Source organism: Peromyscus californicus, unplaced genomic scaffold (assembly GCF_007827085.1).
Source record: "Peromyscus californicus insignis strain IS unplaced genomic scaffold, ASM782708v3 Scaffold_4__1_contigs__length_199733344, whole genome shotgun sequence".
In the NCBI taxonomy this organism is placed as follows: Eukaryota; Metazoa; Chordata; class Mammalia; order Rodentia; family Cricetidae; genus Peromyscus; species Peromyscus californicus.
The window spans coordinates 181,714,940-181,731,337 of record NW_026294562.1 but is presented as its reverse complement, the minus strand read 5'-3'; the positions used below and the strand labels follow the sequence as shown (position 1 = coordinate 181,731,337).

The 16,398-nt window shown below is 42.2% G+C and overlaps 1 protein-coding gene across 1 annotated transcript; it reads left to right on the top strand.

Annotated features, from left to right (window-relative positions):
* Positions 1-7,687: 7,687 nt before the first annotated feature.
* Positions 7,688-11,991, top strand: LOC128124491 (pre-mRNA cleavage complex 2 protein Pcf11-like). The gene is given in 3 exon segments (XM_052760832.1): positions 7,688-9,539; positions 9,879-10,457; positions 10,460-11,991. Coding segments are annotated over 3 exon segments (3,963 nt in total).
* Positions 11,992-16,398: the final 4,407 nt, after the last annotated feature.

Below are 16,398 nucleotides of genomic sequence, written 5' to 3'. Positions count from 1 at the left end.
AAGATAAGACATGTGGTGGTGCACACCTTTAATCCCAGCACTTGGGAGACAGAGACAGGCAGATCTTAGAGTTCAAGGCCAGACTGGTCTACAAAGTGGGTTCAAGGAAAGCCAAGACTACACAGAGAAACCCTGACTCAAAAAACAAAAACAAAGCCTAGTGTGCTGGCCCATGCCTTTAATCCCAGCACTGGGGAGGTAGACACAGGTGGATCTCCATGAGTTCCATGATAGCCTGGTCCACAAAGTGAGTTCCAGGACAGCTAGAGCTGTTGCACAGAGAAAGCCTGTCTCCAAAAACCAAAAATAATTAATAAATAGCACAAGATTGCTCATGCTGGAGAGGATGTGAGGGAACACTCCATTATTGTTGGAGGGAGGGCAAACTTGTACAGCCTCTATGGAAATCAGTGCAGCGGTTTTTAGGTAAATTGAAATTGATGGACCTCAAGATCAGCTGTACCAGTCTTGGGCATATACCCAAAGGACACTTCATCCTACCACAGAGACACTTGCTCAAACATACACATCACTGCTGTATTCATAATAGCCAGAAAATGGAAAGGACCTGGATGTTCCTCAACAGAAGAATGGATAATGAAAATGTAGTACTGCTGGGGTGTGGTGGCACATGACTTTAATCCCAGTATTAAGGAGGCAGAGAAAGGTGGATCTCTGAGTTCCAGCACAAGTTGGTCTACAGAGCTAGTTCCAGGACAGGCAGGGCTACACAGAAAACTCCGTATCAAAATCAATAAAATGAAAAAAAGAAAGAAAGAAAAAATGAATGAAAGAAAGAAAGAAAAGTGGTACATTTACAAAATAAAGTATTATTCAATTGTTAAAAAGAGAATGACATCATTGGGTAGTAGTGGTGCTTGCTTTTAATCTCAGCTCTTCAGAGTCAGATTCAGAATGATCTGTGAGTTCAAGACCACCCTGGTATAAATAGCAAGTTCCAGGGCACCCAGGATTACACAGAGAAAACCTGTCTGGATAAAACAAAATGGAAACCATACCCAACACTGCTTGGGTGACCAAGAACCAGAGATACATAGGCCAGAGTCCTAGGGTAAAACCAAATATTACTATTATCCACAAATAAAGAAAAGAAATAATGCACTGATTAACTCATAATGACATGCTGCTATATTAGTGCTTTGCTCAGCCAACATCAGAGAAGCTTCATCCTGGATTAGAAGGGACCAAATATAGAAGGAATATAGCAGGAAACAGTGTAAGACCCAGAGGGGATGGAGGACACCAAGAAAACAAGACCTTCTAACTCAACATGATCAAAGCTCATATGAACTCACAGAGACTGAAGCAGCATGCACAGGGCCTGCACAGGACTCCATCAGGTTCTCTGTGTACACCTTATGGAATCCAGTGTAATGTTTTAATGAAATTCCAGTGTTTGAAAGACTGGTTCTCAGAAGTTTCAATGCTTACCACTAAGCAATGAGTCACAGACACTGTTTCCTGCAAATGTATAGAGGGTTTGGGACATGAATAAAACAATGAACACTTTACAAGGAGGTTTTTGGCTTCAATATTATTTTCTTACAGTTTTGGGGATTGAATGGAGGATCTTGAGCATGCTAGGAAGCACTCTGTTAGTAATCTCCATAAACAAACATGTTTACTTACTGAGAAGAGTTTGTTTGAATTATTTTGAGACATGGCACTCTATTATTATTCATGTTGGAAGGAAGGAGAAGGATTTTTCAGCTGGGTGGTAATGGGGTAGGTGTAGTGGTTAGTTGTTATGAGAAGGAACTTCACAATCTGCATTTAACTTTAAAAGATGACACTTCCTTACTCATAGATGTTGAAAGGCTGAAGTTATTCCTGGATCTTTTCCATCCATCTGTATCTCAATAACCCAAGGAACCCAAGAGTAATCAGAATGTTCTTAAAAGCAATGATGTATTTTTCAGGAAGCACCAGGAGCCAGTTTGTAGGTCCTAGAATACGACACAAGGAAGTGGTACTTCACTCTCCATGAAGATGCCACTTTTGTGGTCACAGCCCAGCAGCAGTCATGTGGAAACAGTGAGAGTAGAAAAACAGAGCAGAAAGAGGAAGAGAAAATCAACATCCAGTATAGAAATAAATAATGACATTGTCAAAGACAATAATCCTGAACAAGAAAAGAAATCCCAGACCTATAACTCCAGGAATAAAAGAAGTGAAGGAGAGAATCCAATGACTTTAAGAGATCAGGAGAATCAGAACATTTGGTAACTTGAATTTTCATTCACTACCAACTCTTGCAAGAGGACTAACCTAGGTGACACTGTTCTTCCAATCCTAACAGGTTCTAATGAAAGAAGGAGATCAAATGTTAACCAGGAGACCCCCAACAAACAACGATGTCAAGTCTCCTCTTGACACTTAAGCAAAGCAACTGAAATGTGAAGGCTTCCCCTATATGGGAAATACCTGTTGCATGAATTCCATTTTACAATCTGTCTTTGGGATTACAACCTTGGCAAAGAATTTGCTCACACAAAGTATTCCATGGGAGAAAGTCTCCTATGATGATCTTATCAAGCCCTTAAGTCAACTCCTTGTCTTGAAAGACATCCAGGATATAGAGGTCAAGGGAGAGTTACTTATAAATGTGAAGAAATCCATTTCCATAGTTGATTTTCAAAAACAAGCATGGCCTCTGTACAGTGATGTCCAAGTGTTTGAGATACCAGAGGCCTTGATTCTGGAGAATCAGCTTCACACTGGATATATATGTAGCTGAAGGTTTCCTTGTCCCGCCTGCAAGGATTACAGTTACAATATCTAGTCTATTTATAATATCTAGTCTTTTTGTATTTGGCAAAATTAAAGAAGATATCTATCCTATATTTGTGAGTCTAAGGTTTCATATCTAACTTACCTTTTATCATAACTAAAGACATTATAACTATCTAGTCTTCAACTACATCAAAAACCTCATAAGGATATAATATTACCTGAGAAAGGGAGAAGGACACAAGCAACCTTCAGGAGTCTTGCAATAGACAGAGACAATGGCAGCCTGGAAAGTCATCCAACGTTTTTTGATAACAGCAATATTTGGTTTTACCCTAGGTCTCTGGGCTATGAATCTGTGGTTCTTGGTCACCCAAGCAGCGTTGGGTATGGTTACCACTCAGAAGCCATGATGAGTGGGAAGCAGAGAAGAATGGGATGCCGAAATGAAGCAACCCACTAGCCAAGAAGAATGGACAGCTGAATTCCAAAACACCATCAATTTTCTGAATTTAAAATCCTGAATCATGACAGAACACTAGTGGAATTCTGGTGTTTCTGGTACATGGACTACTCTCACCAAATGTGAGGTCAAACTGTAGTCGTTGTGTACATCCTACTTCACAAATGAGTCTGTCAGATACGCCGAGTCTATAGGCTGAAGATGGTGCCCCAACATTGCAAAGAAACCTCAGGTGACTGTCCAGGCAGCTAGCTCTTTCTGTCAGCTCACAATTTTTTTTTTGAAAGTCGCTTGTTTGTACTTCCTGGTTTTTTTAGGTAATATTATTTCCTTCTTGGGTCTCTGAAGAAGTTGAAGATTGGATAGTTATAGTTACAGTGAGTTAAAGATTAGATAGTTGTGGTTATAGTTATATTTAAAGATTAGACAGTTACAGTTTTTCTTGTTAAGAATTTCAGAAAAGAAACTCACTAAAGAGGTGTAAGTATAAATTTGAAAGACATTATGAGATAGTTCTGTTAGTAATACAGGTTAGGATAGAAAGTGAATCAGGTACATTTTGGACTTACCAAAATAGGATAGATAATGGAATATTTTTCTCTGAGCTTGTCAAATGCAAATGGACTAGAAATTGTTTAAGTATTCATTGCTTGTATATATTGTATATAGTTATTGTACTTATTGTTTATAGTCTTTCTTATATTAGTTATAACGTTTTTCCTTTTTTCTATTTATTACAATAGAAAGGGGAAATATGGTGATATTTTATTTGTGCTGAAATGTGATTTTTATTTGTATGTTAATAAACAAAGTTGCCTGGGAATCAGAGCTAAGAGCAAGCCATTAAGCAGAAGTCTGGCAGTGGTAGCACACACCCTTAATCTGATCACATGGCAGGCAAAGTCTCTGTGTGTTCAAGGACACAGCCAGCATGGTGAAACACACGCCTTTAATCCCGGTACCAACCATAGACACCTGGAGGTCTGTAAAGACAGGCAGTGCCGAGGAGGTCATGTGGTTGGGTTTAGAGCCAATCAGAAGGCAGACCAGAAAGGCAATAAAAAGAGAGGACACAGGAAGAAGGCATCTCTCTCAGGTGAAGGACGGCAGCGAGTGGTAAGAATATGTGGTCTTAGCTCTTGGCTACTGCCCTTATCTCTAGGCTTTTAACTCTTTATTTGGCTATGTTTCTTTTTTTATTTTATGTATTTTTTAAATTTTTATTTTATTTTATTTTACAATATAATTCAGTTCTACATATCAGCCACGGATTCCTTTGTTCTCCCCCCTCCCGCCCTCCTCCCGTTCCCCCCCCTACCCCGTATTCCCACCTCTTCCAGGGCAAAGCATCCCCTGAGGACTGAGATCAGCCTGGTAAACTCACTACAGGCAGGTCCAGTCCCCTCCTCCCAGGCCGAGCCAAGCGACCCTGTATAAGCCCCAGGTTTCAAACAGCCAACTCATGCAATGAGCACAGGACCCGGTCCCACTGCCTGGATGCCTCCCAAACAGATCAAGCCAATCAACTGTCTCACCCATTCAGAGGGCCTGATCCAGTTGGTGATCCCTCAGCCATTGGTTCATAGTTCATGTGTTTCCATTTGTTTGGCTATTTGTTCCTGTGCTTTATCCAACATGGATCACAACAATTCTTGCTCATATAAATCCTCCTCTTTCTCGCTAATTGGACTCCCGGAGCTGCACCCGGGGCCTAGCTGTGGATTTCTGCATCCAGTTCCCTCAGTCATTGGATGGGGTTTCTAGCATGACAATTAGGGTGTTTGGCCATCCCATCACCAGAGTAGGTCATTTCGGTCTGTCTCTCGACCATTGCCAGCAATCTGTTGTGTGGGTATCTTTGTGGATTTCTGTGGGCCTCTCTAGCACTTTGCTTCTTCCTATTCTCATGCGGTCTTCATTTACCATGGTCTCCTATTCCTTGTTCTCCCTCTCTGTTCTTGATCCAGCGGGGATCTCCCGCTCCCCCAAGCTCTCTTTCCCTCAACCCTCGCCTTTCATTACCCCCACTCATGTCCAGGCTGTTCATGTAGATCTCACCCATTTCTCCATCATTGGGTGATCCCCGTGTCTTTCTTGGGGTCCTGTTTTCCAGGTAGCCTCCCTGGTGATGTGAGTAGCAGTCCAGTCATCCTTGTTCCACATCTAGTATCCTCCTATGAGTGAGTACATACCATGTTTGTCTTTCTGAGTCTGGGTTACCTCACTCAGGATGATTTTTTCTAGATCCATCCATTGGCCTGCAAACTTCATGATGTCATTGTTTTTCTCTGCCGAGTAGTATTCCATTGTGTATATGTACCACATTTATTTATCCATTCTTCAGTTAAGGGCATCTAGGTTGTTTCCAGGTACTGGCTATTACAAACAATGCTGATATGAACATAGCTGAGCAAGTGCTCTTGTGGTATGATTGGGCATTCCTTGGCTCTCACTTTGATAATTTCCTGGTGTCTATTCTTCCTGGGAGACTTTGCTTCTTCTTGTTCTAGAGCTTTCAGGTGTGCTGTTAAGTTACTAGTGTGAGATTTCTCCAACTTCTTTATGTGGGCATTTAGTGCTATGAATTTCCCTCTTAGCACTGCTTTCATAGTGTCCCATAAGTTTGGGTATGTGGTGTCTTCATTTTCGTTGATCTCTAGGAAGTCTTTAATTTCTTTCTTTATTTCTTCCTTAACCCATTGGTGATTCAGTTGAGCATTATTCAGTTTCCATGAAATTGTAGGTTTTCTGTACTTTTTGTTGTTGTTGAAATCTAACATTAAACCATGGTGGTCTGATAGAACACAGGAGGTTACTCCAATTGTTTTGTATCTGTTGAGATTTGCTTTGTGGCCAAGTATGTGGTCGATTTTAGAGAAGGTTCCATGGGGTGCTGAGAAGAAAGTATATTCTTTTTTGTTAGGATGGAAAGTTCTGTAGATATCGACTAAGTCCATTTCAGTTATGACATTAGTTAAGTCCTTTATTTCTCTGTTAAGTTTTGATTTGGAAGATCTGTCCAGTGGTGAAAGTGGGGTGTTGAAGTCTCCCACTATTAATGTGTGGGGTTTTATATGTGGTTTAAGCTTTAGTAATGTTTTTTTTACATATGTGGGTGCCCTTGTGTTTGGGGCATAAATGTTCAGAATTGAAACTTCATCTTGGTGGATCTTTCCTATGATGAGTATGTAATGCCCTTCTTGATCTCTTTTGATTGATTTTAGTTTGAAGTCTATTTTGCTGGATATCAGGGTGGCTACACCCGCTAGTTTCTTAAGACCGTTTGATTGAAAAGTCTTCTCCCAGCCTTTTATTCTTAGGTAGTGTCTATCTTTGAATTTAAGATGTGTTTCTTGTATGCAGCAGAAAGATGGGTCCTGCTTTCGTATCCATTCTGTAAGCCTATGTCTTTTTATAGGTGAATTAAGTCCATTGATATAAGGGATATTAATGACCAGTGATTATTCATTCCTGTTAATTTTGGTGGTAGTGTGTGTGTACTTCTCTTCTTTGGGGTTACTGCTGTAGTTTTATCTATCTTATTTTAATAAGACTGTTTAGAATTTCTTCATTACATGCCATTGAGATTTTTTGAGAGGCTGTTGAAAAAGGCATCAGAGTGCAAGTTACTTAGCACATCTAAAAAGCAAAAGAAGAATATGGATCTTTTTTCACAATTACTTAATGGCTTTACATACTTCATAGAAGAATCCTAAATTCTGTCCATAACAAAGACTTACAGCTCAATTAAAACTTAGCAAACAAAAAACTAACAACAACATGTTAGGACAGATACCCAAACATTTAGAAGCAGGGTGTGCACCAGTCTCTCCCCCAAGGTTATAGTGATGCTCTTCATGGTTCCGTGTTTGTTTGTTTTTGTTTCTTTGAGACAGTGTTTCTCTGTGTAGCCCTGGTTGTTCTAGAAGTCACTCCATAGAGCTGGCAGGCCTCAAACTCAGAGATCCCCCTTCCATTGTCTCCCAAATGCTGGGACCAAAGGTGTGTGATATGACCTCCCACCAATTTTTTAAAATTTATTTATTGTTATTTACGGTGCACTGCTGTTTTGCGTGCGTGAATGTCTGTGTGAAGGTCTAGACTTAACTTCACAGGCTCCATCCTAGGGAAAGGGCCATCATCTCAGACTTGACCTTACATGTTTATCTTAGGGACAGGATCACCATCTTACACCACCTGCTGTGCTCAGTTCCAAGAAGAACCTCAGGAAAGTTTAACAGGATCCAGATGTTCCTGGAGAGCTGGAAGTGGATAGAGATTCCTGGTGATGCTGTGACTTTTCTTTCCCGAAGTTCCACCTGGGTTGTTCCCCATCCTTCCTCCAAGGTCTGCATGCAGTGAAGCCCCAGCCTCAGGAGAACCAGGGAGCAAGGCCTAGGCTTAGGAAAGGAGGAGGGTGTCCAGTGCTTCACCTTAGGTGGTAGCTGACCTTGGAGGGGGGGCCTCAACACAATGTCAGAGCAGATCCCGGCCAAGGCTGGGGCTGCCGGGGCCCTGGAAGACATCTGTCGGGATTATCAGTCATCGCTGAAAGACCTGACTTTCAATAGCAAACCGCACATCAATATGCTGACCATTGTAGCTGAGGAGAACCTGCCCTTCGCCAAGGAGATCGTCTCTCTCATTGAGGCCCAAATGGCCAAAGCTCCTTCCTCAGAGAAGCTTCCTCTTCTGTACCTTATGGATTCTATTGTGAAAAACGTTGGAAAAGAGTATCTCACTGCCTTTACTAAAAATCTGGTTGCAACATTTATCTGTGTGTTTGAAAAGGTGGACAGCAATACAAGAAAAAGTTTATTTAAATTACGTTCCACATGGGATGAAATATTCCCTTTGAAGAAACTTTATGCCTTAGATGTCAGAGTCAATTCATTAGATCCTGCTTGGCCTATTAAACCTCTGCCCCCTAATGTGAAGACATCTAGCATCCATGTGAATCCCAAATTTTTAAATAAATCACTTGAGGAGCCTTCAGAACCTGGTACAGTGGTCAGCTCCCCCAGTATTTCCACTCCTCCAAATGTACCTGATGTACAGAAGAATCTTACTCAAGAACAACGAATAAGGCAAGAGATACTTGAAAAACAAAAACAGTTGTTAGAACTTCAGCAGAAAAACCTGGAGCTTCAGAAGGATAAAGATGAGCACATGAAATCATCTGAACACAGGCTGATTGGAAGTAGAAATCAAATCATAAATGGCATTGTGCAAAAATGGGACATAGTTACAGAAGAATTGGAAAAACAGGAGACAAAAACAGGGAGATCAAATACTCAAAAGAGATCAAGATCGAGGTCACCTAAGTCTTGGTCACCCAAAGGAAGGCAAAGAAGCATGTTTTCAACATTGGCCCCCAAAGCTGGAAAGATGCATCAGTCAGGACTTACACAATCACATATGGAAGAGTTCCCAGGACATTCTAGGGAAGAAAGAAATGTTAAGAGAAGTACTAAGCAGGATGTTCGAGATCCCAGATGGCTGAAAAACATGCATGAAGATCGACCTAAAGAAACTGCAAGTAAACATCCTATGACGTCAGATGCTGAGCCAAACGAGAATATACAGAATTGGCAAAGCTCCAAGTATGCAAAAAGATGGAAATCTGATTGGGAAGAAAATAAATGTTTCCACCAGGGTGATGAACATAGTAAAATACCTCATCAAAGGCACAGGGAGAGCTGGTCAAGCACTAAAGGAATCTTGTCACCTCAAACCCCAAAGAAGCACCATCGACCAAGTGTAGATGCCAATCTTCAGATTCCTAAAGAGATAACTCTTGCAAGAAACAGAGAATTCATTCAAAAGACAAGTGAAAGTTTAGCTTCTGGTGAAATTTCACATGATGAGTTCCTTGGTGTTGTGCATCAAATTCCACAGCTCTTTCAGGATCAAGAAGGTGGAGCAGAGGAGCAGAGATCTCCATTCAATGATGGTTTTCCACTTAAGCGACCTAGATGTGAAAGTTCAGATAAACCATTTGTACATGGCCCAGCATCAAGATTTGCTGCCCTTAATACAAATCAGCGTCTTACAGCTTTAGCTGAAGAGGGACCATTATTTGATGGGCCTGGTAGGCCATCTATGTGGAAAGATGGCCAAGCCAAGATGATTTTTGAAGGACCTAACAAAATAAGCCCCAGAATTTATGAACCTCCTACACCGGGTTCTGTTCGGTTTGATGGGTCACCAGGACAAATGGGGGGAGGAGGCCCTATGAGATTCGAAGGACCATATGGTAAGTTAGGAGATAGGTGCCCTTTGAGATTTGAAGTTTCTGCAGGACCAGTAGCAACACCTATGCGGTGTGAAGGGACAATTGTTCTAGGAGGAGGAGGAGGAGGAGGAGGAGGAGGAGGAGGAGGAGGAGGAGGAGGAGGAGGAGGAAGAGGAGGAGGAGGAGGAAGAGGAGGAGGAGGACGAGGAGGAGGAGGAGGAAGAGGAGGAGGAGGAAGAGGAGGAGGAGGAGGAGGAGGAAGAGGAGGACGAGGAGGAGGAGGAGGAAGAGGAGGACGAGGAGGAGGAGGAGGAGGAGGAGGAGGAGGAGGAGGAGGAGGAGGAGGACGAGGAGGAGGAGGAGAAAGAGGAGGAGGAGGAACAGGAGGAGGAGGAAGAGGAGGAGGAGGAGGAAGAGGAGGACAAGGAGGACGAGGAGGAGGAGGAGAAAGAGGAGGAGGGAGTTTTCTATTTGAAAGTTCACCCAGTGTGAGTTTTAAGGGATCCACAGGTGGTTTGGGATTTGAAGGACCTGGGGGTAAGCCTGTGGGTGGTCTGATGTCTGAAGGCCCTCATGGACAGCCTGTGGGCAGTCTTAGATTTGATAATCCTCGATGTCAGCCTGTAGGTGGATTTAGATTTGAGGGGGGTCATGGTCCCTCAGGGGCAGAAATTTTGTTTGATGGGCCTCATGGTCAGCCAGGTAGTGCTATCAGATCTCAGGGCCCTTTGCTACAGCAAGGAATTGGAATGAGGTTTGAGGGTCCCCAAGGTCAGTCTGTAGCTGGTCTGAACTTGGAAAGACATAATCAACTAGGTGGGAACCTTAGGTCTGAGGGACCACATGGCCAACCAGAGTTTGGGATCAGATTTGAAGGACCTCTTGTAAAACAGGGAGGTGGAATGTGGTTTGAGGGTCCTGTACCAGGAGGTGTCCTGAAAATTGAAGCACCTCTGAGTCAAGGTGGTCCAAGATTTGAAGGTTGTCACTCATTAAGTTTTGATGGACAGTTAAGCCATTACTTTTGACAAGATTTGATGGAACATATGGCCAGCCAGGTCCTAGATTTGAAAGAACTGGTCAGCCAGGTCCACAGAGATTTGCTGGGCCACCTGAACAGCAGGTTCAACTGAGATTTGATAGTGTACCTCAAAGATTTGATGGGCCACAACAGCAGCAAGCATCAAGATCAAATATTTTTATTGGTCTGCAAGGTACCCAACAATACAATCATCCTTCACAAAGGCTTGAATCTTTCAATCAGACTGGCCCATATAATGACCCACCTGGCAATGCTTTGAATGTTCCATCTCAAGAACTACAGTTCCAAACACATGAACAAATATTTGATATACCTCAAGGACTAAATTTTAATGGACCTCAAAGCCCTGGAAACCAGAATTTCCCAAATGCCCTTAATAGAGCTTCAGGACACTATTTTGATGAAAAGAATCTTCAGAGTTCTCATTTGGGAAACATGGGCACTTTACCTAGTCCAAGATCAGTAGGAGATATTCAGACATCTCAACAGGTTCTGACTGGTGTTGCTCAGCCAGTAGCATTTGGCCAAGGACAACAATTGCTACCAGTTCATCCACAGAATGCTGGAGCTTTTATTCAAAATCCTTCAGGAGGTCTTCCTAAGGCATATCCTGATCATCATCTCAGTGAGGTGGATGTAAATGAGTTGTTTTCAAAACTGCTAAAAACAGGAATTCTCAAATTGCCACAGCCTGATTCAGCTATAACACAGGTAAATGAGGCTGATGCTCAGCGAGCCACTGAAGAGGCGAAGGATCAGAATAAAGATCAAGATGTTCCAGATCTCACTAATTTTAAAACAGAAGAACTGAAACAACGTTATGACAGTATTATAAACCAGCTGTACACTGGGATTCAGTGTTCTTCTTGTGGATTGAGGTTTCCGACATCCCAGAGAGATGTTTATGCAGATCATTTGGACTGGCATTATCGACAAAATAGAACTGAGAAAGACGTTAGCAGAAAGGTCACTCATAGGCATTGGTACTACAGTTTAACAGACTGGATAGAATTTGAAGAAATAGATGATCTGGAAGAACGTGCAAAAAGCCAGTTTTTTGAACAGGTTCATGAAGAGGTTGTCCTCAAAACACAGGAGGCTACTGAAGAAAAGGAGTTCCAAAGTGTCCCTGCTGGACCAGCTGGAGCACTTGAGAGTTGTGAAATCTGTCAAGAACAATTTGAACAGTACTGGGATGAAGAGGAGGAGGAATGGCACTTAAAGAATGCTATTAGAGTAGACGGAAAGATTTACCATCCATCGTGTTATGCAGATGACCAAAGTACATCTTCTTTTGATTGTACACCATCTCCAATCAAGGCTTCAGTTGAAAACTCTTGGAATATTATGTTGAACACTGTCAAAAAGGATTTGCAAGAACCCTGTGAAAGTCCCAAAGTTAAGGAAGAGCAAATTGATGCCCCACCAGCCTGTTCAGAAGAAAGAATAGCAACACCCACTGACATTAAAACAGAAAATGATACAGTTGAGTCAGTTTAAATAAAATGAGAAAGTGTGGTTTTGTTTTTTTAACAAAAGCTGCTGTTGGATCAAGAAGTTCAAGAATGTTTCATGTATATATAGACAGATATCTCTATAAATTGTCTAGCTGAAGCAGGGCCTTCTATCATTTGTTTTATAAACACATTTTGGTATTTGCATTTCCTACTGCCTGCACAGTTTTGGGTGCTTGTTGTGTGAAAGTTCTGTAGATGAGTGCAAATTTAACAAAATGAAATTGTATGTGTAAAAATGTATGATTTTCACTTGTGAACTGTAAATTAAAAATAAATGTATTTGCTATAAAAGAAACCTGTAAACTGGATTCCATAATGTGTACACAGAGGACTGGATGGAGTCCCAGGCAGACCCCGTGCATGCTTCCTCAGTCTCTGTGAGTTCATATGAGCTTTGATCATGTTGAGTTAGAAGGCCTTGTGTTCTTGTTGTCCTCCATCCCCTCTGGGTCTTACACTTTTTCATCTCCTCTTTCAAAATGTTCCCTGATCTCTGAGGGGACAGACTGGTAGGAGACATCACATTTAGGGCAGAACGTTCCAAGATCTCTCATTCTCTGTGTAATATCTGGCTGTGGGTCTCCATATTTGCTCCCATCTAAACAGGAGGAAGCTTCTCTGATGATGGCTGAGCAAGTCACTGATCTATAAGTATAGCAGAATATCATTAGGAGTGAGTTTATCACTGTATCTTTCCTTTCTTTATAACAGTAATATGTGGTTTTACCCTAGGACTCTGGACTATGTATCTCTGGTTCTTTGTCACCCAAACAATGATGGCATAGCTTCTATCTCATGAAGTGAGACTTAAGTTGCATCAGTTATTGGTTGGCTACTCCCACAAGCTCTTTGCCACCATTGTCCTAGCATATTTTGTAAACAGGACAGATTGTAGGTCAAAAGGTCTGTGGCTAGGCTGGGTTTATGATTCTCTTTTGATAGCAACCAGAGTGCCTTCTTATACCAAAGATATTGGAATGATGGGGTGAAGGCTCTATGTAGTCACCAGCTTAATTCCTCCATGTTCATTGAGCTGTGTAGGTGTTGTCTTCTGCAATGTAGGCTTGCTGCCAGTTTGTCAAGAGCATGCTATGGTCTTGGTAACAGCTTGGTTGTTTGGGGATTCCTATGGGACCCCTTTGGACAACAACTCAATTAGATGGAACCCAATCCCAGTACTGCAAGCTTCACTGGGTGACAAGTGATGGTCAGTTGGGGCTCTGTCTCCCTCATTAGTGGGCAATTTCATCTAGGTTGCCTTCATGTATTTATATATTCTAGGAAATTTCTGCTGTTAGGTTTTCATACTAGTCCTCAAATTTACCAGTCTCTCCCTATATCCTCCCCAACAACTCCCTCTCCCCTCACTTTCCCACTCTATCATCTCAGTCTCCCCCCTTTCATCCATATCTATCTATTTTATTCCCCCCTCCTGAGGATGTCTGTCTGTTCTCTCAGGCCCTTACTCTGTACCTACCCACTGTGATTCTATGGATTGTAGCTTGGTTATCATTGACTTAAGAGCCAATATCCACATATAAGCAAATACTTCAATATTTGTATTTTTGTCTCTTGTTTACTTCCCCCCCTCCCCGCATGATTCTTTGCATATTCATCCTTTTGCCTGCAAATTTCACCACATCTTTTGTTTGTTTATTCGTGTTTGTTTGTTTGTTTTTCTAGAGAGGGTTTCTCTCTGTAGTCCTGGCTGTCCTGGAGCTTGTTTTATATACCAGGCTAGTCTTGAACTCACAGATCCTTCTGATTCTGCCTCTAAAGAGCTGAGATTAAAAGCAAGCACCACCACTGCCCAATGATGTCCTTCTGTTTTTTACAACTGGGTAATACTTTATTTTGTAAATTTACCACATTTTTCTTTCTTTCATTTTATTGTTTTTTGATTAGGAGGGGTTTTTTTTGTTTTCTTTTTTAATGTATCCCTGGATATCCTGGAACATTCTCTGTAGACCAACTTGGGCTGGCACTCAGAGATCCACCTATCTCTGCCACCTCAGTACTGGGATTAAAGTCATGTGCCACCACACTCAGCAGTACCACACTTTCTTTATTTATTCTTCTGTTGAGGAACATCCAGGACCTCTCCATTTTCTGGCTGTTATGGGTAGAGCAGTGATGAGTGGGTTGAGCAAGTCTCTCTTTGGTAGCATGAAATGTCCTTTGGGTATATGCCCAAGAGTGATACAAATGATCTTGAGGTCCATCAATTTTAGTTTTCCTGAAGAACCACTGCATTGATTTCCAAGGAGGCTGTACAAGTTTGCCCTCTTTCCAGCAAAAATGGACTGTTCCCTCACATCCACACCAGCATGAGGAATCATATGCTCTTTTTTTCTTTCTTACTTTTTTTGTTTTGTTTTGTTTTTGGAGACAGCCTTTCTCAGTGTAACAGCTCTAGCTGTCCTGGAACTTACTTTGTAGACAAAGGTGGCCTCGAACTCACAGAGCTCCACCTGCCTCTGCCTCTTGAGTGCTGGGATTAAAGGCATGGGCCACCAGGCCAGGCTTTGTTTTTGTTTTTTGAGTCAGGGTTTCTCTGTGTAGTCTTGGCTTTCCTTGAACCCACTTTGTAAATCAGGCTGGCCTTGAATTGCAAGACCTGCCTGTCTCTGCCTGCCAAGTGCTAGGATTAAAGGTGTGTACGACTACATGTCTTATCTTGTGTTACTGATCATAGCCTTGCTAATAGGTTTAAAGTAAAAGGATCTCAGAGTTGTTTTGATTTGCATTGCCCTGATGGCTAAGAATATTTAATATTTAAGTGTTTCTCAGGCATTTGAGTTTCCACTTTTGCAAATTCTGTGTTTAAATCTGTATCCCAGTATTTATTTGGTTTACTTTCTTGATATCCAGTTTTCTGGATTCTTTATTTATTTCGGGTATCAGCCCTCAATTAGATGTGTACTTGGTAAACATCTTTTCCTGATCTGTCTGATCCACAGATTCTCTCTGTTTTTTTCAAGATAGGGTTTATCTGTGTAGCCTTGGCTATCCTGGAACTCTCATTGTAGACTAGAGTGGCATGGAACTCAGAGATCCACATGCCTCTGCTTCCCAAGCGATGGGATTAAAGGCATGGGCTACCACCCCTGGTTTTACTCTGTTTCTTAGGAGCAGGGCTTGCCTGGATTCAATGAGTTCTGTGTCTGGGCTGTACCTAATGAGTGATGGGATTAAAGGAGTAGCTCACCACGCCCAGTGTAAATTTGTTTCCATCTTATACAACTCTTTGGGCACATGCCTTGTTCCTTCAAAGGCATGGAATTCCTGAGAGCTGGAGACACCAACCATTGTGAACCCCCACCCACCCTGCAAAGTGGGTGCTTGGACCAGAACACTGGTGTCCTCTGGAAGAGCAGCAAGTGCTCTTAAACACTGAGCCATCTCTCCATCCTCTTTTCTGTATCTTCTTTCTCACTCATCCTTTTTTCTATCCCCAATCCCAGTTCCTAAGATATGGTGACATGAAATGTGGGTGTGGCCATTTTACGACCTTTATATTAAGCTACACTTTGTGAGGGACTCTTTAGGTAATAGCCTGCAGCAGGATCATGTTTATGTTGGACCCCAAAATCTAGAGTCTCAAGTGGACGCCCCAAGAACCCAGACTCCAGTCCAGTTGATGCAACAGCATGAGGTTTTTTATTGAAGCGACTGTACAGATGGGCAAACTCTGCTCCTAAGAGCAAAAGTCACATCTTACTCCAGCCCCATGGGGGCTTTCAAAGGAAAAACCCACAAAAGCCAAAATTCCTATACAATTTTATGGCCTGATCACAGGGTGATCACAGAGTGGGTACAGTCATATCCGTATGCACATTCTTCCTGAAACCTCAAGGGGGGTATCAGGGCGAGTGGAGTTTGCACAAAGGTCACAGTGGTCCTTCCTGGAACACCTGCAACTATCCCAGTCACAGTTGAGCACATCTCTTAACAGAAATCTTTTCACATTGTTACATTGTGGCAGGGGTGGTTGAACAATGGCTGAGTCAGCTTGCCCTTGGAACTAGATTTTTAGTTTCTCACTTCCGAGGCTTGGGGGGGGTTGGTGTAAGCCTGGAGTGTTAGTGTGTTGCATTTTCATTAGCAGTATGCAGCAGGATTGTGAGCAACAGCTTTGACATTCCTGAGTGGGCCTGGGTAAGTAAAGAGTTACTCCCTTCGAGTTGTGTTACTAAGTGTATATATTAGATATAAGAAGACCAAACTGGAGAAGGTTCCCTGGGAATCCTGGAATGAAATGTTGGAAGAAATGACCGGGAAAGATCAACATTAGGATGACTAAGGGGCACAGGGGCTTCAGTGCAGTTCCTTTGGTAGAGATCTGCCCCGGACTGTTAGAAGTCTTTGGCTTGATCCCCAGCCACACATA